General features: G+C 39.3%; 1 protein-coding gene across 5 annotated transcripts in view; it reads left to right on the forward strand.

Annotated features, from left to right (window-relative positions):
* plxnb2b (plexin b2b) overlaps window positions 1-25191 on the forward strand; it is a 119210-nt gene that overhangs the window by 86829 nt on the left and 7190 nt on the right. For all 5 annotated transcript variants that reach the window (XM_028584437.1, XM_028584436.1, XM_028584438.1 and 2 more), the window contains 15 exons: window positions 545-693; window positions 2862-2970; window positions 3859-3995; window positions 4438-4620; window positions 6256-6349; window positions 8028-8225; window positions 11104-11283; window positions 13541-13677; window positions 14853-14953; window positions 15321-15550; window positions 17221-17402; window positions 19380-19446; window positions 20202-20348; window positions 21439-21595; window positions 22500-22600. In XM_028584437.1, coding sequence (XP_028440238.1) covers window positions 545-693; window positions 2862-2970; window positions 3859-3995; window positions 4438-4620; window positions 6256-6349; window positions 8028-8225; window positions 11104-11283; window positions 13541-13677; window positions 14853-14953; window positions 15321-15550; window positions 17221-17402; window positions 19380-19446; window positions 20202-20348; window positions 21439-21595; window positions 22500-22600 — 2172 coding nt within the window. The remainder of the gene's footprint in view (window positions 1-544; window positions 694-2861; window positions 2971-3858; window positions 3996-4437; window positions 4621-6255; window positions 6350-8027; window positions 8226-11103; window positions 11284-13540; window positions 13678-14852; window positions 14954-15320; window positions 15551-17220; window positions 17403-19379; window positions 19447-20201; window positions 20349-21438; window positions 21596-22499; window positions 22601-25191) is intronic.

The following is a 25191-nucleotide window of genomic DNA, read 5'->3' on the forward strand; positions in this document are numbered from 1 at the left end:
AATCCTACGGATGATGGTGATCTCCTGACTTTTGCTCTAGCGCCACCAAGACGTTTACTTTTTGGGTTTTTGGTGACTTTTTTTGACAACTACCGGATGGATTGGTATTGTTTTTTAGATTTTAATTTACTACTTCAACTTTAATAATGTTTTGTTCTATGTGTTTTTATTTTTAGCTAATATTAAACATTTCAATTTCAATTATGTTTACTGTTCAAGATTTTACTGCCATCTTATATTTATGGTTACTGACCTTCGATTATTAAAAATGATTGTTCAACTGTAAAATATCTTTATCATAGAAATGTTTGTTCATGTTATGCGTTTACATAGAACATCATCCCATATATTGTGATCAGACGCTTTAATTATCCAGCATCAGTGGATGTAATTTTCAACCATGACCTTAAATATTAAACACTTAAACTATTCACAGTGTACTTAAACAGTGTAAATCTCTTGTACCTTCTTATTGCACAACTAATCTGTTTAAATCAATTTTAAATCCCTTCTTCTTCCCCCACCACTGTATCTCCCCATCCAGATCATCCCTCGTTTCGGCCCCCTGCAGGGAGGAATCTCCATCACCATCCGGGGCTCCAATCTCGGCATCCACAAGGAAGACATTAAAAGCATAAGCGTGGTCGGGGTGCCCTGTATCCATCGGCAGGAGAAGTACTCCGTTTCCACAAGGTAATACTTACACATTTGTTGGATGTATTTATGCAAATATATGAGCAGTAGCAGCACACACACACTGTCTCACACTGTTGTCAAACTGCGTCTGGGCACGTTTACAAAAAAGTAATTTTCTTCACCAGAGTGCATGTTTTAATTAGCTCATTATGGCCACTGTATTGATCTGAATGACAGTGGTGGAAGAAGTATTCTGATCCCTTTTTTAAGTAAAAATACCAATACAACAATTTCGAAATACTCGATTACAAGTAAAAGTCCTGCATTCAAAATCCTACTTAAGTAGAAGTACAGAAGTATTATCAGTAAAATATACAGCCCCCGTGGCTGATATATTATTATATATTACATTAGATTGTTAATTTATGATGCATTAGTGTGTAGGTAGCATTTTACTGCTGTACCTGGTCGAGGTGGAGCCACTCTTTATACAGTCTGGGGTTGTGAGATGATTTATGGGGAGGAAAGAAGAAAAAACTAAGTTCTGCTACATAAATTTGTATTTATATATTGAACTTTTCTCTAATCTTTTTTGTGTGAAATATTGGATACTTTTACCTACTTTTGATTTAGCTTCAGCTGTCAGATAAATAAAGTGGAGTAAAAAGTACAATATTTCCCTCTGAAATGTATTTGCGTAGACGTATAAAGCTTCAGGAAGTATCTCAAAATTTTACTTAAAGGTCCCATGGCATGAAAATTTCACTTTATGAGGTTTTTTAACATTAATATGAGTTCCCCCAGCCTGCCTATGGTCCCCCAGTGGTTAGAAATGGGGATAGGTGTAAACCGAGCCCTGGGTATCCTGCTCTGCCTTTGAGAAAAGGAAAGCTCAGATGAGCCGTTTTGGAATCTGCTTGTTATGAGGTCATAACAAGCAAGGTTACCTCCCCTTTCTCTGCTTTGCCCGCCCAGAGAATTTAGCCCACCCATGAGAGAGAGACATCATGGCTTTCAAACGAGAAAAGTGGCAGTTGGTCAAGGCCACACCCCCACCCTCCACCTTGCCCCTCCCACTCTCCTCCTCAATAGCTTCAGACACAGAAATGGCACATTCTAAGGAAAGCTCATTGTGGGACTGGCTCTAGGGGCTGTAATTCTGCACCAAGGCTGAATTTTGGGAAAGAGACTTCAGATACAGTATTAGGGGACCACTAAGGTCTATATAAAAGCATCCAAAGAGCACCATGTCATGGGACCTTTAAGTACATTACTCGAGTAAATGTAGTTTCCACCGTTGCGGTATACTGCTGAAGGTCAGTCTTTAAAGACCGGTTTTCCAATGTGATATTTCATTCCTTTACGTCACTGTTGGAGCTGTTAATTGTCTACTCGTGGCCCACCTGTTAGCCCGAATGAGGCTTGCCATTTTATGCTGATCTCTTTCATTTGCAACACATTCTCCCTGAGGACGTAGACGTGTTTGGTTTATCACGTTTCCAAGGAAACTCCAGACAATGCTGTGTGCTAAAATTCCCAGAGGGATTCATTTGTAAGATGCTAGAAGCAGCCAATCTGGCATAAATAATCATACTGCGTTCATATCTGCTTATTAGTCATCAGATGAACCAGTTTTTACTTTTTCTTCTTGTGTTTTTTCTTTTTTTTTTTTTTAATTACCTCAGTTATTTTCACCACTTACTCCAATTAACTAAAACAAGACACAATACTATTTTGTCTGCCAATATCTTTAATATTCAGAACAAGCTCATTTGGATGGATACATTTGGACAAAGATTGCATGAGGCTCTGATGCTGATCTGTCTGTTTCCACTGGCGCAGCTCCAGACTGGAAGTCAAAGTAGTACAGACAAGTGTTTTGATTTGTGGAAGTTGTTTAAGTTCAGAAATGCTGATCCCATTTTCTCAAGCGCTTTTACAAACCTGGTTGATCACTAATCTGCAATACAGGTCTTGCATAGAGTTAATATGAGTCAGTTCATCGCTTAGTTCATCAACAAAAAATGTATCAACAACATGTCAAAGATTCTCTGTACCCAGACCTCACCTTGAGTTTCCAGGATATTGTGTTGGGCCTTTTTCATAATTGTTTGACATTTTATAGAATCAATTTAATCAGAAGACTAATTGAAAATTTAAATAATTGGCAGTTGCAGCCCTAGTCTTAAATATTTTCTCACTTTTCCTTCCGTTTTCCTGTCCAGCGTGGTGTGTGAGATTGGCCCTGTTGACCCCAAGAACACCTGGGGCCAGGTGGAGGTGGAGGTGAAGGGGGGAAAGAGAGGATCCTCCTCCATTGTCTTCACCTACAGGGTAAATACTCTCCCTTACACACATACTGTACTCTCTCTCTCTCTCTCTCTCTCTCTCTCTCTCTCTCTCTCTCTCTCTCTCTCTCTCTCTCTCCTTAGCTGCACACTCAGTATGGAGGCGTACAACTTTTGACCCAAAAAATGAACGTATGCAAATTGCAAGTTTGCACATATGCAAAGATTTTATGTTTTATGGTCTCTATTATGTTCCCATTTCCTAACTGCAGAGAGCCCCTTATCAGAACATTCCAAGGGCATGTCATTTATGTGGAATGTACAAATACAACATCCTAATGTATTGGTAAATTAAGCACCTAGATGCTGTCTCATTACAATGGTAATGTACTGTACGATAAGCCAGAATGTGTATGCATTCCTTTTTAACCAGATGCTGTGCAGTAGCCCCCCTTTTCTTGCAAATAGCTACGCTGTAGCCTGTTAAAGTATTAAACTGGCTTTTCATATCTCTGGCTCCGCTAAAACTTCCCCACAAGGGAGTGCTCCGCCTAACTGTTTGCTAAGCAAATTGAGGCAGATGTGGGGTGTGTGTGTGTGTGTGTGTGTGTGTGTGTGTGTGTGTGTGTGTGTGTGTGTGTGTGTGTGTGTGTGTGTGTGTGTGTGTGTGTGTGTGTGTGTGTGTGTGTGTGTGTGTGTGTGTGTGTGTGTGTGTGTGTGTGTGTGTGTGTGTGTGTGTACGTTTCTAATAGAGAGTTGGAGATCAAGGAGGGTGAGAGGAAATGTGTGTATGTGACATAGCATTGTGTGTGTTGTTCTTGTGTGTGAGTGTGAGCCTGTGGGTTGGAGCTTGCGTGTGCATATAACTCCTTGCAGGGGAAAGATGAGTACGTATTCATGCTGTATCTTGCAACCCTGCCTCCCCCCTCACCAGGACCCAATTCCAGAGATGGTGGAACCCTCAAGAGGTCCGAAAGCTGGGGGCACCCTCATTACAATTTCTGGAACATTTCTGAACACAGGCAGTATGGATGATGTCCAGGTTACCATCGGAGGGGTGGATTGCACTGTGTAAGGACTTCTTTCCTTATTGTCATTCACGCCAAAGCCCAATTCTCTTTCAATTCAGTCTCGTCAGTTGATAAGTGCTACTTGTTATACAGACATTGTATTTTATGCAAATTCTACAGTATGCACACTTTGAAGCCCATAAATTGATTTCTTTTTTTTACAATCCTGAGGCAAAAATGGAATTGACCTTAACTTTGGTGTCATAAGCAGGATTCTTTTTCTCTTACCATTTGCCTTCGCTGTTGTGACCACCAGTGTTCTGTCAAACCCAGTCCATGGTGACATTTTAGGCAGAGGTAACGTTAAAATAACGAGCTAGAGGAGCAGCAAAGCCCGGATTTAACAAGCTGTCAAGCTGCTGCCATGTTGGCTTCCACTGCACAGGGACCTTGTGCGATCCCCACTCCTGCAGCCAGTTAGTGTTATGTCCTTGTCTTTGCAGGGAGCAATTCGGAGAAGAGATCACCTGCAGGACAGGGGAATACGGAACAGATAAGGTGCCCTCCGACCCTCTCACCATCACAGTGAGATATGGAAAGAGTACCACAACAACCATCCCAAGTGCCTTCCAATTCTTGGAAAATCCCATCATGCTAGACCACCACCCCAAAGAAAGCTTTGTCTGGTCAGTATAAAGTAGCATCGCACTAGCATTTTACCTTGAATCAAAGGGTTTGTAATATTGCTTTCCCCATACTTGGAAACATATGGTGGGGAAATTGTGGTATTTGGTAGGTGTTATTTTCATGTTTTTGTCCCTTTCATATCACGTTTTACCCGTTACCTTCTTTGTAGAGATTTGGGAAGTTTGCCACAACAGCTATAGAGATTAAGAAGGGACTGCCTTATTTTTGTATTTTCAGATTAACTCAAACACAAGTGATTAAAATGCTCTCTGTTAGATTTAAGTTTTTAGCCAAGCTATTGGTGTGGCTCTAACGATGGCAATGTTGGCCGGTCCAACAATTAAATCCATATCCATGGTTCTAAGGAGATGAATCCCATTAACTATGATGATACCTTGACTTTTACTCTTGCGCCACCTTGAGGTTGTTATTTGGCAGTTTTGAGTCAAATGTCTCAATGACTATTGGGTGGATTGTCATGAAAATTAGTATACAAATTCATGTCGCCCATAGAATGAATTGTAATTACTTTGTTGATCTCCTGACTTTTCATCGAGCGCCATCATCAGGTCAATATTTCTCTTTGTCCAATACTTTGCTTTATGACAAATTACCTGCAACATGAATGTCTTTCCCATCATCCTCAGCTGTAATTTGTGTGTATTGCTAATTAGCAAGCTGACACCCTAAATTATGATTGTGAACATGGTAAACACTACACCTGCTTATCATCAGCATTTTAGCGTTGTCATTGTGACCATATTAGCATGCTGACATTAGCATTTAGCTCAAAGCACCACTGTGCACCATTAGCATGAGTACACTGTTAGTATTGTTTGGAAAGCTGTAGGAATCTTGTACTCCCTGAGTCGGCATTTTCCCAAATCTCTACAACAGATATGGTGGGAAAATTTTCATTTACAGTAACAGTCAAAAAAAGGACCACAACAAAAATGTAAATTCCCTTTGAAATACCTCGCACTGTGCATTTGTTTTTAAAGTAGATAAGCCACAAAAAAAAGGAAAAGCAGCTATCTTGACATTGATGACAAGGTTGTATAGAAAAGAGCCGTTATGGAATATTGAACACTTAGAAAGGCAGCCCTGCAAGCTTCTATCATCGGAAACCTTGGTAAAGGTTATTAATGCCAAGAACCTTTTTAGTTTTTTTAAAGTATGATTTGTCCTCCAACAGTTGCTGAATCTGCCTGTTGTTTGTGTATGTGTGCAGAATATTTCCCATACTGTCATACGGTCTGATTTGCTGAAGGGGATACAAAATGCTAGTCTTTGATGTTGTACCAAATGTCTTGATGATCTCGAAAAATTGATGCATTAGACGGTTACCTTGCTTTTTTCTGTGCAATTGAAAGCACTAGGGCGTGTGTGATTAGGCACGCAGACTGGAACAACAGACAACAGATACGCTGCTCCCAGGCTAAACTAATTTGTTTTCATCTTCAGTGAAAAAACATTACCCAAGGTGCAATTTAAGAAGTGTGTCTGTCTTCCTGTAACTCTAGCCATGAGCTTGTCTTTGTGTCACTGGGGATATACTCATATATACTTGTGTGTGTGTGTGTGTGTGTGTGTGTGTGTGTGCGTGCGTGTGTGTGTGCGTGTGTGTGTTTTAGTGGAGGGAGAAACATTGTGGTGAGCGGCTCCGGCTTTAACCTAATCCAGACTGCGGTCCTGAAGGTCCATGGAGATAACTTTGAAGCTTTTGAGGTGCGTGTGTCTTCCATCCCCCCTGCCCCCTCCCCCCATTATTTATGAGTATCTTCCTTGCTGTCTTCCCATCAGCCTGTTGATTATCCTCTAAAAGACATTATTTAACATTGTTTAGTTCACTCTTCCTGTTTTCCTATGATTCTTTGTCTTAGAGAATTTCCACTTTTCCATTCCCCCCCTCACATTAAATCAATTTCACCTCATATAATGAGCCCACGACTACTGTGGTGATTCATTCAAACTCTGTCAAGCATGAATACTTACAAATAAACACAGTCTTCCATGCTTCCACTGATCAGAGAGAGTCCATAAGGCGGTATTACTTCCTCTCACTTCTTAGGCCATAAATCCTTAAAACCTGAAAGATTGCAGATATTAGCGCCACTGTTTCACCCTTGCCAAGTTATAAGTTCCTCGTCCAGCTTAATCAAGTAGGATTGACTCTGCCAGGGAACTTGAAGGAGCTGCACACAGCGTGCCGCTGCATGCCCTCCAGTGTACTGGGCAGTGTTAAGCAGTAGCAATTTTGTTCATTTCATTTAAAGGGCTAAATTTATTTCCGGCATTAAGGTTGCAGAAGATTATGTGAATATGCCACTCTTCACCACTTCACTCCCGTCCAAGACCCTGGTCCCCTGCTACCCGGGGTACAGGGGAGATTTAAAAATACTCCTGGCTGCCACAACCTAGCAGCGGATGTAAAGTGTTATCTCAAAAGCCTTGGCTGGTCAACTTCATAAGCTTCTCTTGGTTTAAGTCTATCCACTGAACTAGACCCAAATTTGTGGCTGCTGGCTTATGGTGAAAGCATGTTGATTACATTGTGGGTCAGGTTAGCGGCTCAAAACAGTGATGTTTTTCTTTGCTACAGTATTAAAGACCCTCTAACTCTTGTTTGTAATTATAAACAAAATGTCTAATTTGTTCAGTATTTTGGTTTGCAGCATTTTGTTACCTTTTGACGGAGCCAGACTAGCGGTTTCCCCGTTTCCAGCTTTTGTGCTAAGCTAACCGGCTGCTGGCTGTAGCTTCTTGTTTATCAGGCAGTTATCAGAGTAGTATAAATCTTCTCTGCCATTTCCCAAAATGTTGAAACATTCCTTAAAACACTGAGCAACATATCGTCAGAAGGGACAGGTAGTGCACAAAACTACTGTAGGTTTACAGTTTAAAGAAATGTAACAGGACAAGTTTACTTTTGAATTAAATGAGAAAAAATTAAATACAACCAGTCTCAAGATTTACTGTAGGTCTGCGTGACTTTTTCAAAGCATTATCTGATGTAGCCTACGCCTTTTGCATTTTCCTTGGACATTTTAAACCGTGTGTAGGACTGTAGGTTTTAGCTGTCAAACACAGTATTCTCAGTGTGAGTTGTGATTCATCAGAGGCTGCTACTCTATGATGGCAGATTGAGATTTTAATCGAGTGACTGAAAAGAGACACAGGTTTTTTTCTCCCACCATCCAAACTCCCAAACACTAACATTAATTCACTGCCTCTTTGAAAAAAGGCCTCAACACTGTTTGATTTTCTTTCTCCCCATATTTCATATGTTAAATACTGTTATACTCACCTTCATGTCGTCTTTTGCTTCTGTGTATTACGTGCCAACATACATCTTGTATTGTATATGTCCAGTTATGACATTTTACTCTCCCTCCGATACATTCAGGAAGCCCACGAGAAGAACGACACAGTCATCCAGTTTTTGTCTCCAACGGTAAACAGTTCCCTGAACCAGCCCTTTAAAACCTACATCCAGCTTGACAACTGGGAGAAGGAACTGAAGCCCTTCGACTACCAACCTAACCCCATCTTCAACAAGCTGACCAAGAAGGTCATCACTGAGGCCAGCATCATCATCGTCACTGTGAGTGCTGGCTGCTCTGGGGTCTCATTTACAAACGTGGCGTACGCACAAAACGGGGCTGAAAATGTGCGTACGCCACTTCCCACGCAAAGGTTGTGATTTATAAAAAACAAACGTGATGGGAGAATGTGTGGTCCTCCACGCAAACTCTGACCCATGCGTACGCACATTATGGAGACAATGGGAATCGGCGACGCAGATGGTGGGGTGGTGAACTTAAGTCAGACTGCAGAAAGTATGTGGGAATAATGATTACTCTTATTCCCACATAATATTAATTTAAGTATTGATGTCTCATGCACATTTTTTCACTCCATATCATCCACGTTATCATGAAGATTAAATCCAGCAGTGTTATGTGTACTGAGTGATAATTGTTCCATAAACACCTTGTAAAATCCAACTCAAATCTTAAATCAAAATTTGTTCTTAATATTTAATCGGCGCACTCTCACCGTCACATTGTCCACTATGGAGCACAGGAGGAGGAGATGGCCCAACTCCATGGAATACACGATAGCATCAAATACCCTAGCATTAGATAACGGGAGAACACAGTGTAAATAACTAAAGTCTTTAAAACTGTGCATATATCGTCAAAGTCTGGAAATATAGCTGTTAAGCTCTCGCACAATCGTTACACTTAATGTCCTCGTTATCGGTCCAAACTTTAATACTGTTTGTGACAAAACCTGCATGAAGAAAAGTGTGTTTGCCTATTACACTTTCGTGTTCAAATTGTATCTCGGGATGGGGGATACCACTAGTTAATGCTGTGATTTTGGCAAGGTGTTAACAATCACAAATAGTTGTAAACATAAATTTTGCGGTGACCCCCGTGCGTAATGCTGCATGATGGCACTGCTGGCCCTGCAGGAGGACTATGCCAATGGAAGAATCAGGAGAGAAAGAGACTTCAGGGACCATGACGATGTCTGGCTAATATGCCGATATAAATTTCTTAAAGCTGTGCTCTTGGATTTATGTACTGAATTGGGTCCAAATACAGGTCCTCGCCACTCTTAAGTGCAACCGGCTATTTCCAGAGGGAAATGGCAGACAGCTGCTTTATATAACTATATAATCTTCAACTTTATCACTAAGGCTTGTTTGGATATAATATATAGTTCTGTTAAATCTTATCATAGGTCTGGTATATCGAAGCTGTCCCCTAGTGCCGTAATGCCAGCTGTTTTTGACTGTATTATTAATATAGGTAGTCTATAGATCAGGTTTCCTTACACTGTGCAAGAACAGGCCGAAATAATGCCAGTCGTCATGATTCGGCTAACGAAAGAACAACTGCCAGGGACATTAACAAACTTATCAGCATTCATGAGGTGCTTTGCATTGACTATTTATGGTTAAATATGGGCGTGTACAGGGCGGGATAAGAGGCTGATTCACGTACGCACACTTGTGGGTGATCTGTGATTTATAAAGGGAACATTGCTTGCATGCTTTTTTTAGCGTACGCCATTTTTGGCTTTTGGGCGTACGTACACTTTTAGTAAGGATCCTACGCACAGTTTTATAAATGAGACCCTGGGTCATTTTCAATGCTGCACAAAGAAGTTAGCCTCTTTGTGTAAAGGAATTAAGACAAATGGTGTTATTATCTGGCTTGAGGATAAAAATGGAAAAAATGCTGAATTGCAGTTACTGCACCACATTTTCACCCTTTTACTTTGTAAATATTTGTTTTAATGAAAAACAAATGATGCTCAATTTACATTGTAATTGCAAGATACATTTTTATGTTAGATACATAAACATTTCCATTCGTGCATGAAAAAATACATTTAAAAGAAAGTAAAAGGTCAGATACACACAAATGTACTTATAGAAAAAAATGGTAATTATAAAACTTTACTACATCTACAGTACAACTTGGAGGGGGGTTCTGACTTTTACATCTTTTCTGCAAAGGTTTCTGTGAATTACTGGATCATTTTACGTCTTCCGGACTTGGATAAAGTCTTTAAATACAACAATCCGCGAATGAGCCAAGTAAACATAAGCTTTGTTTTTAATTTAAATTAGTTTATAAACAATGTTCAGCATGCCATGTTTCCAATATTGGACCTAAATGTTTGAGTTTGTGCAAAAACCAAATATTTTTTGAAAAATAGAAGAGAACCTTTAGGTTTTAATTTCTTCACATCACATGATTGGAGGTTTTAATTGACCAATTGATTGAGTTTAAGGGAAAAGTTAGAGTTAATGTGTTGTCTATCACAATGTTCAGAAGATATTCAGTTTTCTATCATATAAGACAAAGAAAAGCAGCCAATCATCACAATTGAGAAGCTGGAAAAAGGGAATGTTGGGCAATTTTTTTGATAGATACTGGTACAGATCACATTCTGTATCAATAGACTAATCAGTTAATTGTATTATTGATTCATCAGCAGTAGATTTGTCTTATAGCTTACTGCTTCCATAGTGTTCCCTTTTTAAAGTTTCTTTGTGCAGACACTCCTTAGGTAAATTAGTCAGGAAATGTGTTAACTTAAGATAATTTCCCCCTTTTTTATATTGCAGACTGTATTAGACTAATTGAAAGCATGTCTGTAGATACAGAAGTGTGCTGCAGAATCTCAAAGTGTATATTGCAATGCCAGAACTGTGGGATTGACTGCAGCTGTGCCTACAGTGACTTAAGAAAGAAATTACTTACAATGAATAAAATCTTAATCTTTCTAATTACTTTTGGCACTTATAGTGGAAAACAGTGTAGAGCGGTTATAAACTTTCCATCCAATACTAATGGAAATATGATGTGTCTACTTGATGGTGTATCAATGCAGTAATTAATTTCTCTTCCATGTAATTCAGTCAAGAAATTTTGAGCATTACAGTTGATCTTCCCCTGCAGGGTCGAGGATTCTCCAAAGCCATGACGGCCAAAGAGGCTAAAGCATTTGTGGGTGATGTTCCCTGTCTGGTCAACACGCTTCAGGATGACAAGCTGTTTCTGGACCCACCTTCCACCATGCCCAGCGCTCGCTCCAGACGGCACCGCCGAGACACCCGGCCCGAGCTGCTGGACTTAATGGTCAGATGAGACAAAGTCAGGCAGACACACAGTGGTGGAGGAAATATGCAGATTATTCTGTAAAATTACCAAAACAACACTGTAAAAAATACTGATTGTTTTCTCGTTTAATTGATTGATTGCTTGGTATGTAAAAGATTACATTTACACAGAGCCCAAAGTTAAAAACTTAAAAATACTTATTTTGTCCAACCAGTAGTCTAAACCTCAAAATGATTAAAAATAAATTTGAATTAAGAGGAAAAGCAGCAAATCCTCATATTTGCGAAGCTGAAAACATGAAATGTTTTCCTTTTTTTTACCTAGAAAGTAACTTGACTGATTATTAGTTGCAAATGAATTGTCTGTCAGTCGACTTATTGTTCCAGCGCTACTTGTTTATACTGTTAATTTATAATAAAGCATGATATTTTATAAGTTCTTAATATGTTTTGTATGCAAAAATCTTTATTTTGTAAAGAAACTAGTGACCAAAGCTGATAACTCTAGCGGAGTAAAAAGAACCGTATTTCCCTCTAAAATGTAGTAGAATATGTAATAAAAGTGGCGTATATAGAGTATAAAGTGGCAAGAAAATACTCAAGTACGAGTACTTCAAATTTGTACTTAAGTGCATTGCATGAGTTAATGTACTTATACAAACATACACAGACTTGCACATGAGAGCAGGCATGCATCATTAATCTTTTTTTTTTTTTTTTTAACAATCTGTTTATTAGATTTTACATAGTTATAAAACAAACAGGCAAACAATACTGTTCCATACAATAGTAATTGCAGATGTAAATTCAACAGGACAGATAACAACCCCCCACCCCCTCCCACCGTCACCTAGCCCCGACAAATGGGGACATATAGTTGAAAAGTAAAGAAAAACAAACAAAAGAAAAACAAAAATGATGGGTTAATAGAGGAAGAGAGAAAAAGGAGAAATAAATAAACAAGTAAATACATTAATAAACGAATAGATAAAATAAATGATAATACTACAAATAAATTAATTAATTAACAAATAAATAGAGAAATATGATCAATAAAAAGTTGGCAGATCATAAATATATATACATGCATACACACACACATATATATATATATATATATATATATATATATATATATATATATATATATATATATATATATATATATATATATATATATACACACACACACACACATGTATACATACACACCAATTAAAAATAAATCCATAATAATAATAAAGAAAAATAAAGAAAACCCACTCACAGGCTCAACTCATTGCAGTACTTAGTGCACAGAGATCAAACATCTTGTGCTATTGACATAAGACAGGAAGGGATTCCAGGACTTCTCAAATGATGCATCTTGAATCTTTACTGTACTTCTCTAGGCGTGTCTTTTGTATATCTGGGGACCACATTTTTTCACTGGTTGAACAGTTTTCATGTAGCTACAGGCCCTTTTATAATTACATTTCATTATAGCTTAGCCACAATTGTGATGAATTTTGTAACCTCTCCTCTGGGTAATTCCTCTAAGTGAGCTAGTATTTAATTTCTGTAGTCTCACTTGCCAGACCTATCTCCACAGCACTGTGGAGTAAGGTCAGGCCCCTCCACACATAAACTCCTGGATACGACAAAAAAATGGCCTGGGTTGTTTGCACTTCTTTACACCAATCACAATCATCTTGGTCAGCGCTAAACTCTAGACACAGCAACGGTGGATCTGCAAATTGGTCTTAGGAAGGAACTTGTTTAAGTGGATCATTTGCACCCCGCAAAAGAAAAACGCCACATACAATATTAAAAGAAGTTAACTGTTGACACAATACAGTAACTTGAGCTATTTAAATTAGCTTGATACATGGTTTAGCATAATTTGCTCTTGCCAGTGTACCACCATGTGTATTTTGTCCATAGCAAATCCCCGCCAATCAGTCCCAAAACTTGCCATTTTCAGCGAATAGATGGACTATAATAGGTACAGAATACCTACATAGAAAAAGCTTGATTATAAAGTGTCGAACTTAATACACATTCGTTCATTCTGGCCCACCAACTTGCACATAGCCCCAGCACTTTAGAAATACTGAAAGGTCCTTCAGCTGCTTTAGCAGAACTGTAGGCAATTATGTAGATTCGCCTCTGTCCCAGTTTCCTCTTCAACGCTGTCAATTCTTTACCATCGACACACACCTGAATAAATCTCTGGCTAAAATGTCAAGAGCTTGTACAAATAATAAGGTTCCCTCTCTCTTTGTGTTTATCCACAGATCAAGTTTGGGAAAGGGGAGTGGGTGGTCGATTCGGTACAGTACGAGAAGAAGAATGATTTGTCACTCTACATCATCATCCCTGCTGTCATTGTGCCCATGTTGCTCATTATCGCTATCTCTGTCTACTGCTACAGGTAAGTTAAGCTTTTTTAGTTTAACGTCACATACTGTACACTGTAAAAAAAAATCTAACTACTTCTAATTGTATTTTTAGATTAGAGAAGCTGTAGAAACCTCTTGACCTCACAGTTAAATGTCACATAATACTAATTTAAGGCCTTTTTAACTGTTATTCTTTTACACTGTTTTTAAATACCTTCTTGCAAGAAAAGCATTTTTTGTAGTTTGTTTAGCAAAAAACATCACTCAGGTAAAACTAAACTTACAAACCTGCAATATTTTATATATTTCATGCCAGTAGTACCCAGCCCCAGCCTTTTTCCATGTGAACCCTTTATCCTTGTGTTTTGTCGAAATTGGCTTTACCTACTTATCCCACAGATCCCCTCTGCAGTGCATGTACAAATAATAACAATAATTGCAAAGATGTATTTTCCTTGAAATACTTTTCCTTTTCTTCTGGCCTTGTTAAAACTCAATATGTAGAAGTATTGAAGTGCCAAAAACTGGGCTTGCACGTTTGCTGAAGGGGATGTTACTTATGTTACTGACGTGTAACTCCCAATTTTACAACAAACTGTTATAAACTCAAATAACAGAACAGAAATACAAATAGACAAGTACAAATGTGTGAAAAGCTTATATGGGAGGCTCCATTAAAGAAAACGTCAAGTAGAAAACGTAAGGGACATATTACAATATAATAACATAAGTAAATAACACATCAAAGAGACAATGAAGGAAAACAGTAAATATAAAAATACATAACATATTATAGAATCAATTAATAATAAGAAGCGAAAAAAAAAAAATACATCCAAAGCCTATTTACAAAACACTACAGCTTATCCACCTCATAAATACTGCGTTTAATTTGACCAGTTCAGGATATGCATCCTAGAGGTTCTCCAACAAACACAGGCGATGATGGATCAGTTAAACTTTCTCACTTTGTGCTAAATATTCATAAAACGTATACATCAGGAACAACAAATCTGCAGTGACAGAGTCATACCGGCGCTAACGGGGTATTTTTGTAAGACTCTGTGGCCAAGTTATTGACCAATTGTGCCGACTCAAACCAGAGTCTTGATCAGCAATTAGACTGGAAATTATTTGAGAAGATAAAAACCTTTCCTTTCCCAAATTTTTTCATGGTGCATGTGTTGTTTGTGTTTAATCTGTTCAGGAGAAAGAGTCAACAGGCAGAGAGGGAGTACGAGAAGGTAAAACATCAGCTTGAGAATCTGGAAGAGAGCGTACGGGATCGCTGCAAGAAAGAATTCACAGGTACAAACAGTGCAGCTGTGCAAAACCTCAGCAATATCGCTGATCACCCTCAAAGGATCAATGTTTCTAAGAAGCTATAAAGTAATGAAGCGCTTCATAGCTCTAAATTACATTTCTTTGATGTATTGTACTGCAGTGAATTAAATAAATTATCCTGCTTAACATCATGTTATCATCTATTACGAAGAGCAGTTTTGCAGTAACTGTAATAGAAAACAATCTTTCACAGCTGAAATTATTTTCCAGGCAAAGCTCTCCCTTCTTTGCCTCTCATAACATAATGTTCGACACAAAGGAGCAGCACACAAAAGCTGCTTATCAAAAAGGAACGAGGTACTTTTTTTTTTAAATTGTTTTGATCTTGCAGACTTGATGATCGAGATGGAGGACCACACTAACGAACTGAGCGAGGGACGAATCCCGTTCCTGGACTATAAAACCTACACCGACCGTGTCTTCTTCCTGCCCTCGAAAGACGGTGCCAATGATGTGATGATCACAGGAAAGCTCAACATCCCAGAGGCTCGACGGGCCACAGTGACTCAGGCGCTCAACCAGTTCTCCAACCTCCTGAACTCAAAGACCTTCCTCATTAATGTAATTATACTGCACATGAGTGAATCAGATGTGGTCACAGACTGATACTATCTGCATACACAGAGCTTCACAAAGCGAGTGATGCGTGAAACTTAAATCTCACATCGGTTTTTGCATGCTTCTGAGTGAAATATCTTTTAGATGAAATGTGGTGACATTCATGTCCCCCACAGGATAATTTGTAATAACTTTGATGATCCCCTAACATATAGCCATAATTAGGTTGAAACATTTGTTCAGTATTTTGGTTTATGACCAAATACCTGCAACACCATCAGCCTCAGCTATACTTTGTGTTTAGTGCTAATTAGCCAATGCTAGCATACTAATACGCTTAACTAAATGGGGCACATTAATGTACAGTATGTCGAGTTTAGTTTCCTAGGATGGCAAAGTCATGTCCCGCCCTACGCTGCCTCCGATTGGCTAGTACTCGTTGCCTTTGTTGGTTGAGTTGGTTAGGTTAAGGCATGGGGAGTGAGGTTGGTAAGGGTAAGAATACCAGGGTAAGCCAATCAGAGGCAGAGTAGAGTGGCTTATGCCTTTGCTATTCTAGGAAAAAAAATATTGCGTACAGTACCCGCTAAACATCAGGATGTTAGCATTGTCATTGTGACTTTCAGCTCACAGCACTGCTGTGCCAGGACAACTAGCAGCTAGCATGGCTGTACAAATTTTGTCTTGTTCTTTAAAATACCTTGTTTTCTTTAAACATGTATCAATTTAAGTTTAACATACATTATAGCATACAGTAAATAGATAAAAAACATAAGGCTGGCATGATTTAATTTTTTTATATTTTTAACAAACTTCTATCAGTTCATCGAGTTAGTAAAGCAACGTCAACATTGAACCACATCCGTGAGCATGTGCGGTGACATCTCTCTCATTTGGAGCTACTCAGAAATCTAAATACAGTGGTGACGTTTTTTTCTGAATAAATTAAACTAGCCTTGTTCATCATAATGAAGAGGTATGCAGCAATATGGGTCTTTTATGTGCTGTAACAGTATTTGGACCACAATGGAGGTTTATGGCACGGAGCCTAGAGTTATATCAGTTTATGGCTATGCACGCAGGCAATCCTCCTAAAATGTAGCAGGATATATGCATTGTTGGTTTTGGTTTCTTAAGAGGATTTGCTAATAATAGTAAAAAGGTAAAATCATACCATCCCTTTCCTTAGTTACTAAGGGTAAACTTGTAATTACATCTATGATAGCTTTTAAAATCTGCCATAACCAAAGTCAATACACTGTAACGCCCTTCATCTCTATTATAAAGGCTCTCTTCAGTTGATTTAAGGACTTTGTGATGTCTTAGTTAGCAGAGTGCAGTATTGGAAGTGAGAAGCAAAAAGCAGAGAAGTGTGAAGATTCCTAATAGTCAAATATTGCTGGCACAGAAACAACCTCTGAGGTGTTAACTGTATATGTGTGGGCAATTTATCTTCCAATGATTGCCATCTTTTCTTAGCTACAATATTTTACAAGGCAGAATTGAATTTACCTTGATAATTATTGTTTTCACAAGCATTAGGCTTTTGATTATTTAAAAGCATATTAGGTTGGATTTGCGTGTGTGTGTGCTTGTGTGTGTGGGCTTTATGAGGATGATAATTTAGCTTGTCTTTTGCCTGTTTCCTTGTATGCGTGTTGGTGTGTTTGTAGTTTATCCGTACCCTGGAGCGCAGTCATGACTTCAACGCAAGGGCCAAGGTGTACTTTGCCTCCCTGCTGACCGTGGCTCTGCATGGGAAACTAGAATACTACACCGACATTATGAGAACACTGCTGCTGGAGCTGATGGATGAATACGTCAACAGCAAGAACCCTAAACTCATGCTGCGCAGGTGAGTGAGGAGCAAATCGGTGCTGCTGCTCGGTAGATACTGGTGCACACAGATACAATGCCAAAACAGTGACAAGTTTAATATCTAAGAAGTTCTATACTGCTGAGGATGGCAATGTAGGTCTTTTGGTCGGTCAACCACTTTGGTCCAGACTAAAATATGCCAAGAACTATTGGATGGATTGCCATGAAAGTTTTTACATACAATCATGTTCCCTTCAGTATGAATCCTACTGACTTTAGTGATCCCAAACTTTTCATTAAGCCCAACCAGCAGGTTTAAGCACTTATCTGATAAAATATCTCCACATATACAGGATAGATTGGCACTAAATCTTGTACAGACATTCATGTTAGCATGCTGACATTAGCATTTATTTCAAATTACCACTGTTCCCAAGTACAGCTATCAGGGATGCAGTCTTGTTTAGCAACTTTTGCCCTGAGATCATTAGATGTCATTATTTCTCAGTTCTATAATCAGAAGCACTCCATATCTAAACCCTGGCAACAGTATAATTAATCATTTGAGGAGGACTGGGATTCACTTCAAGAGACAGTGGACTGTTTCATTCTTTTGCCATGTTTTCTGTTTAATTTTGCACTGACTACTGTAGTCCACTATCACGAGCCAGACTGCTGCTTGATCTATTCCAATCCTCCTCCTTCTGTTTCTCCTCCTCCTTCTGTTTCTCATTCTGTTTTTTTTCCTCTAAGCACAAAATGCTGTGTGATTCTTCGTTTGCTGTTCCCCTTCATCTTCTTATCCTGTAGCTCTTGACCAATGGGGAAGAGGCTAAGAATTTCTTCTTGTCCATACTGTTTTTGATTGCTTTGAATGCATAAGTCAAATTATATTGGCTGTCTGAAGGTTGCTTTATAGCATAATCCTGAACCATGATTTTTTTTTTTTTTTAATGGGCATTTCTAATAAACAAATGGTATTTGTGTAATGTTTTATTATCCAGCTCTCAATCATAATCAGAACAGCTCTCATCAACTGAACTATAAATCATGTGCAGCTAACCTGACCCAAATTCTATTTTATTCTGTTTTACTAATAATTGCCCTTTTCGCCGATAGGAGAATTGTGACATTACAACAATTAGATGTGCATCATTTAAAAAATATTTTTAAATAACATTGTGATTGGCATGACATTATAATTTATTATCATAACAAAATAATTGGTATTTTAGGATCTTGCCAAATACGGTAAATGTTTTTCTCTGATATTGCATAAAATAAATTGCTCCTTGTTTTCTCTCTGGGCAACATCTCAGAATTCCTGTGTAGTATTGGCGTCTGTAAACATTCAGCTGCCTAATTTGATCGAAGTAAATAGCCTTCAGAAAAGAATCTCCAATTTTAGCGTTCTTTGTTCTTCACCCTCTCCTCCAATGAAATGATCATGTCAAGGTCATATCATCCTCTGACAGCACCCACTTGTCTGACAGTACAGTCGCTCATCACTGTTAGGAGGGGGTTATGTGATCTGAACTATCTGCTGTGCCTAGGCACGCTGTGACCGGCTGTTATGCAAGTACACATCTTAATTATACCCCAATGGAGAGGCTCATTATGCTGATTAGGCCATTGTGCCAACACAAGCCCCCTTATATACATATATAAGACATCTAATTAGGCATGCTAGCAGCCAACAATAGGCCCACCAGTGGATATGTGACATTAGAATGGGCGATCCGTCAAGTGACCACTGACATGATTTTTGAATTAAAACATCCTGTTACTGACAAGCTGTGCAGACATTTTCCCCTGTTGACATTTTGTAGATGCACAGGCTTGAGAAACTAGTATTTCAACATTTTCATGAGCTCACATAAGACAGTGTACAGCCAAATCTATTGTGGCTAAGTAGTGATTATTTCTCAGGGTTTCTTAGCTTATGGATTCGGAATTTTATTAATTGTATTCTTACAATGACATTAAAAACTGTCCATCTAATGTGTTTTTCCAGGTCAGAGACTGTGGTGGAGAGGATGCTGTGTAATTGGATGTCTATCTGCCTTTACCAGTTTTTGAAGGTAACATGAGTTTATGGTCACTTAAAGGTCCCATGGAATGAAAATTTCACTTTATGAGGTTTTTTTAACATTAATATGAGTTCCCCCAGCCTGCCTATGGTCCCCCAGTGGCTAGAAATGGTGATAGGTGTAAACCGAGCCCTGGGTATCCTGCTCTGCCTTTCAGAAAATGAAAGCTCAGATGAGCCGTTTTGGAATCTGCTTGTTATGAGGTCATAACAAGCAAGGTTACCTCCCCTTTCTCTGCTTTGCCCGCCCAGAGAATTTGGCCAACCCATGAGAGAGAGACATCATGGCTTTCAAACGAGAAAAGTGGCAGTTGGTCAAGGCCACACCCCCACCCTCCACCTTGCCCCTCCCACTCTCCTCCTCAATAGCTTCAGACACAGAAATGGCACATTCTAAGGAAAGCTCATTGTGGGACTAGCTCTAGTGGCTTTAATTTTGCACCAAAGCTGAATTTTGGGAAAGAGACTTCAGATACAGTATTAGGGGACCACTAAGGTCTATAGAAAAGCATCCAAAGAGCACCATGTCATGGGACCTTTAATATGTATCAAATGTAATATGTTAGCTAATCATTTCCTCGAGTCAAAGAGAGTCTTAACTTTCATTAGTGCTCTGTATTGATAATGTGCATTTATCGGTCTTCTAAACTGCTAATCACATCAATTACCTCCTTGACAACATCTGAGACAACTTCTAAATGGCTTGTGTGCGTGTGTGCGTGTGTGTTTTTCATGTGTGTGTATTAGGACTCTGCAGGCGAGCCCTTGTACAAACTGTTCCGAGCCATCAAGCACCAGATTGAGAAAGGGCCTGTTGACGCCAGAGTGAAGAAAGCCAAGTACACCCTCAACGACACGGGCCTGTTGGGCGACGATGTAGAGTACTCTGTCCTGGTAAGATGGCGGACACACACACACTCGCACGCACAAAAACAAAAAGACCCCACACAACACACATACAAACTCATAAACTCAGTGTCAGAAAAACTGCTCACACTGCTTTGAGATTGCATGGTGTTTTGTGCCTGATGAGCTACACAGTGTGACACACACACACATACACACAGTGCTGTTACCATGGTAACCACCAACAACCCCCCCAGGCGACTACCCGCTTTTGTGTGACATCCATTTTCAGTGTCAATGTTCTGGGCTCGAAAACAACACGGGCAACACATTCCAATATAGAAGTGAAATGCATGGCTCAGGTGAAAGTACTACAAGTCGGTACAAGTATAGAGTACAAGCCTCCTGCATTACCTCTCCTCGACCTTCCAGCCTGCACCTGCTCTGTATCAATTTGGGGAGCTTACGGAAGTCAGTAAAAGCCTGTGTCTCGCTTTGGTATCGTGTTTTAATAATGGAAGCTAATGTGAACACAGCTGTTTTCTGTTAAAGACAGCACAAATAAAAAGACCCTTGGGTAATGGCGTTGTCGAGGACAATTACCAAATTAGCCTGAATTACACGTCTCCTGCCGTGATGGATCGCCTTCTGTGATTGAATTACAGAAGGAGGAAAAAAACGTGATGAGCTAGATTTCACAGGCAGACAGTGTTTCCTATTGGCTTTAATTCACAGCGTGCTCTTCCTATTCACCTCAAATGCAGACAGCATTATGAGGTTGCTATCGCCTACCCCCTGTTGAAATCTGTCAAATGGTCAGTTAGTTATTTCTGACAGAGTGACTGAATGGGGGAGGCAAGGTGGATCAGAGTTTGCTCCTGTTGAGCCTTGGTCATTAGAAAGCCAAGATGACAGGAGTCCTTTTCAGGTGTCGCCACTGAAAGTGTGTGTGTGTGTGTACTTACATAAGCCTGGTTGTCGACAACATCCAACAGAGGGACTCTGTGTGTGGGTGGGTGGGTGCTCTGGCCATGTTTGAGTATTTCTGCATATTTGTCATTTGTGTGCATAGGTGCATGTACTGTATATTGCACATGCTATATTCTCACATGTGTGTGTGTGTGTGTGTGTTTAACAGACCCTGCAAGTGCTGGTGCAGGGCGAGGGTCCAGATGTGACGCCCGTCAAGGTGCTGAGCTGTGACACCATCTCGCAGGTGAAAGAGAAGATCATAGAGCAGGTGTACAGGAACCTGCCATACTCCCAGCGGCCTAAGGTCGACAGTGTCACATTGGGTGAGTAAAGGGCCAGAGAGAGGAGGACGAGCTGAAGCAGAAAATGTCTAATAATGATGAAAAATGTAAGGTTTACAGGCGAGAATGTTAACATGGAGAAGCTACTGTATTTCAGTCCTGACTGAAATGCCTTTTTAATTAAATCACAATGCATTTGTCTAAATAGATAACTGATTATGTATTTCATTGTATCTTTATTTAACAGATTATTTTGAAGGTGATCTTTCTCTCTCTCTTTCTGTCTCTGTTTGTGGAATTTAAAAAAGCATCCGCATAATGAAGAAAGCCTTCATCTCTAAACAAAGTTTTGCTCGCTACTGTAGTCAGAAACCTTGGGGACTGAGTTAAAAGGCAAAAGCTCTATAGACATTTTTCAACATCAAAGCCATTTCTTTTCCCACGCAGGCTGTAAATCTCATTCTTTTTATACATTTTAGATAAGCAGAGATCCGTCTTCTTTCATGGTGAATCAGAAAGATAACCCCCTTATATTTGGTGGTACTTGTAAATGAATCATGTGTCACAGATGGTGTTGAGCTCAGTCCGCAGTGGTGTCAGATTTTTCTAAATTGAAAATGTTGGGGTGCACAGTTTAGAAATAGATTTAAATCATTGAAAAAATACTGATCTGTCACTTCTTCAGCCAAAATTAACTAAAGTGTGTCACATCACGTCATCTCAGGAGCAAAAAAGCTGCGCAGGCAGTAGGATGGGTAGCTGGATTTATTTCAGACCACATTAATACGGAAAATCCTTAGGGTAACAGTGACCCGTGATTAAATAAATATCATATTGAAAAGAAAGAACAAAAAACGTTGAAGTATGGTGACAATTTGCCAAACATGCAGACCCCTCCACCTAGCAGAGATAATTGATTGACTTTCTCTCCCTGCCTTCACCACAGAGTGGCGCCCGGGCTCAACAGGGCAGATTTTGTCAGATCTGGACTTAACTTCCCAGAAAGAGGGCCGGTGGAAGCGCATCAACACTTTGGCACACTATAACGTGAGTACTGACAAAATTTTGATGAAACATATTCAAAAAAGGAGCCTTAAAATAGCAAGGGAATGTGAGGAGGCACAAGGGAAGTAAAAGCCACTGTATGTGGTCATGTGGATGTGAATTGGGTTGCCTATTTTCACGACATTTCAATCAGAGGCTGGGCCTGTACATTTATTGAAATCTATGTATGCTGCACATTTACACATTGGCTGACATCATATGATTCTTTGATTGATACTCTTGTAGGTTAATTAACATAAAACGGCTAAATGCTTAACGTCTGTACAATTTACCACCAGTTAAATACATTTTTTATTTATATATATATGTAGCACTTTACACACAACACAGTTGATCCAAAGTGCTTTACAGAACACACACAGGAAAACAATACCAAAAGAAGGAAACAAACACAATAGAAGAGAAAAAAAACGAGTATTGATAAATGGTAACAATAATATTAATATTAGTAAAGACACAGGTCACACAGAAGCCGTGGTAACAACACAGACCTTCAGGACAATTACCTGAGCTGCTTAAGTTAGGCACAGTTAAAAGCTATCAGTAGAGTTGTGTTTTAAAATGACTCTTAATAATCTTGATAGTGAGGGAGAATCTGATGGTAGGAGGAAGAGAATTCCACAATTGTGGGGCAGCGATAGAGAAAGTCCTGTCCCCATAACACTAAGTCCTGGATCTTGGGACAGACAGAAGTCTCTGGTCAGACAATATGTGATATGAGGGAAGGAGTTCTTTAATGTAAGAGGGGGCAAAACTATTTAACACTTTATAAACAAATATCAGGATTTTAAAATCCATTCTGTAGCTAACAGGCAGCCAGTGTAGGGTGGCAAGAATTGGAGTAATGTGCTCTCTTTTTTTGTGACCTTGTCAAGAGCCTTGTTGTTGCATTTTGAACTATTTGGAGACAGGATAAACAAGACAAGAAAATATAGCAAGTTGCAATAATCAAGGTGGGAGGATATGAAGGCATGGATGACTTTCTACAGGTCAGAAGTACAGAGAATTGACCTGAGTTTGGATGATATTTGCATAAAGCTTAATTAAACTACCGGTTGGATTTGTTTGTCAAACTTCAATCTTGAATCGAATACGTCTCCAAGAGCTTTTGCATGTGGTTTCACAGAGGGGCCAGTGGACCGAGATAAGGAATAATACTGTTGGTCACATGCTGTAGTCCAAATAAAATATAAAATAACTCAACTTTTATTCTCATTGAGCTGGAAAAAGTTTGCAGCCATCCAGGATTTGATGTCTTGAAGACAGTTACTAAGGTCAGTTAGTTTGTTTTAGTTATAAGGCTCTAGGGGGAGGTAAATCTGCATATCATCCACATAACAGGGAAAATAAATTTAGTGACTTTGAATAATGTGGCCTAGCGGTAGCAATTAGATAGAGAAAAGGATTGGACGGTGTATGGAACCTTGGGGGAAGCCATATGACATGGGGGCAGGAGAAAAAGATGAATTGCTAATGGAGACACTTAAAGATCTATGGACATTAATGAAGAAAAACATTTTAAAGCAGATCCAGAGACCCCCTGCCCATTGGTTTAATCTGTGAATGAGCATAGTATGATCTATGGTGTCAAAGGCTGCAGTAAGATCTAGGAGCAAGAGGGCGGAGCAGTTACCTGAGTTAGCAGCTAGAAGGAGGTCATTAGTTATTCTCAGTGATGTAGATTCTGTACTGTGAAGAGCTCTGAAACCAGATTAGAATTTTTCATCAATGCAGTTTTGAGCCACGTAGGACATTTGGTTATAAAGTACTTTTTTGTAATTGAGGACTGAGAGATCTGGATTCAGTTTTTTTGAGAGTGGCTGGACTACTACATGTTTGAAAAGATTGGGGAACATGGCTGGTTTCCAGGGAGCTATTTATAATTGAAAGACTGCAATCAATGTGCAGACATTGGTGTTTTTTTTTTTTTTTTTTTTTTTTGATTTGCATGATGATAACATGCCAACAATCTGGCAGTATACTGTGCACTTGCTTTTTGGAAAAAATAAATTCCCTGGGTGCCCTGGTGATGTTCTGTAGGCATCGTTCCTCCTTATTTCTTATCAGCTCTAAAAGGAATAGTTTCACATTTTGCCAATTATTCTCATTTGCTTTCTTGCTGAGAGTTAGATGAGAAGATTGAAGACACTTTTGTTAAATTAGAAGCTGCAGCTGGTTAGTTAGCTTAGCACAAAGACTGGAAACGAGGAAACGGCTAGCCTGGCTGGTAGGCATATAATGTTACAGTTGGAAAGAACCGGATTAGCTGTTATCCCATTTCCAGTCTTTTTGCCAAGCTGAGTGGCAAACCTGTGTGTCCATAAATTAAACATACAAGAAAGCACGAATAGCCTTTTTCCTTTACTGTTTGCCTTCGTCTGCCTAGAAACATGCCTATAATTTTCAATTCCTCACTACCAGCCAGTTAAAATTGCCTGGACTTGGTTTGCTCTTGTCAGCTCTCAATGGCAACAGAAGGCCACTAAATCTTCTTGGCACTGTATTGATCCTCGGAAAATAAAGGTCACTCGCAAATATCCCTTACTTGTCCTGCTTTTGGGTACTCCTCTTCC

The sequence above is a fragment of the Perca flavescens genome, chromosome 8, assembly GCF_004354835.1.
Source record: "Perca flavescens isolate YP-PL-M2 chromosome 8, PFLA_1.0, whole genome shotgun sequence".
NCBI lineage: Eukaryota > Metazoa > Chordata > Actinopteri > Perciformes > Percidae > Perca > Perca flavescens.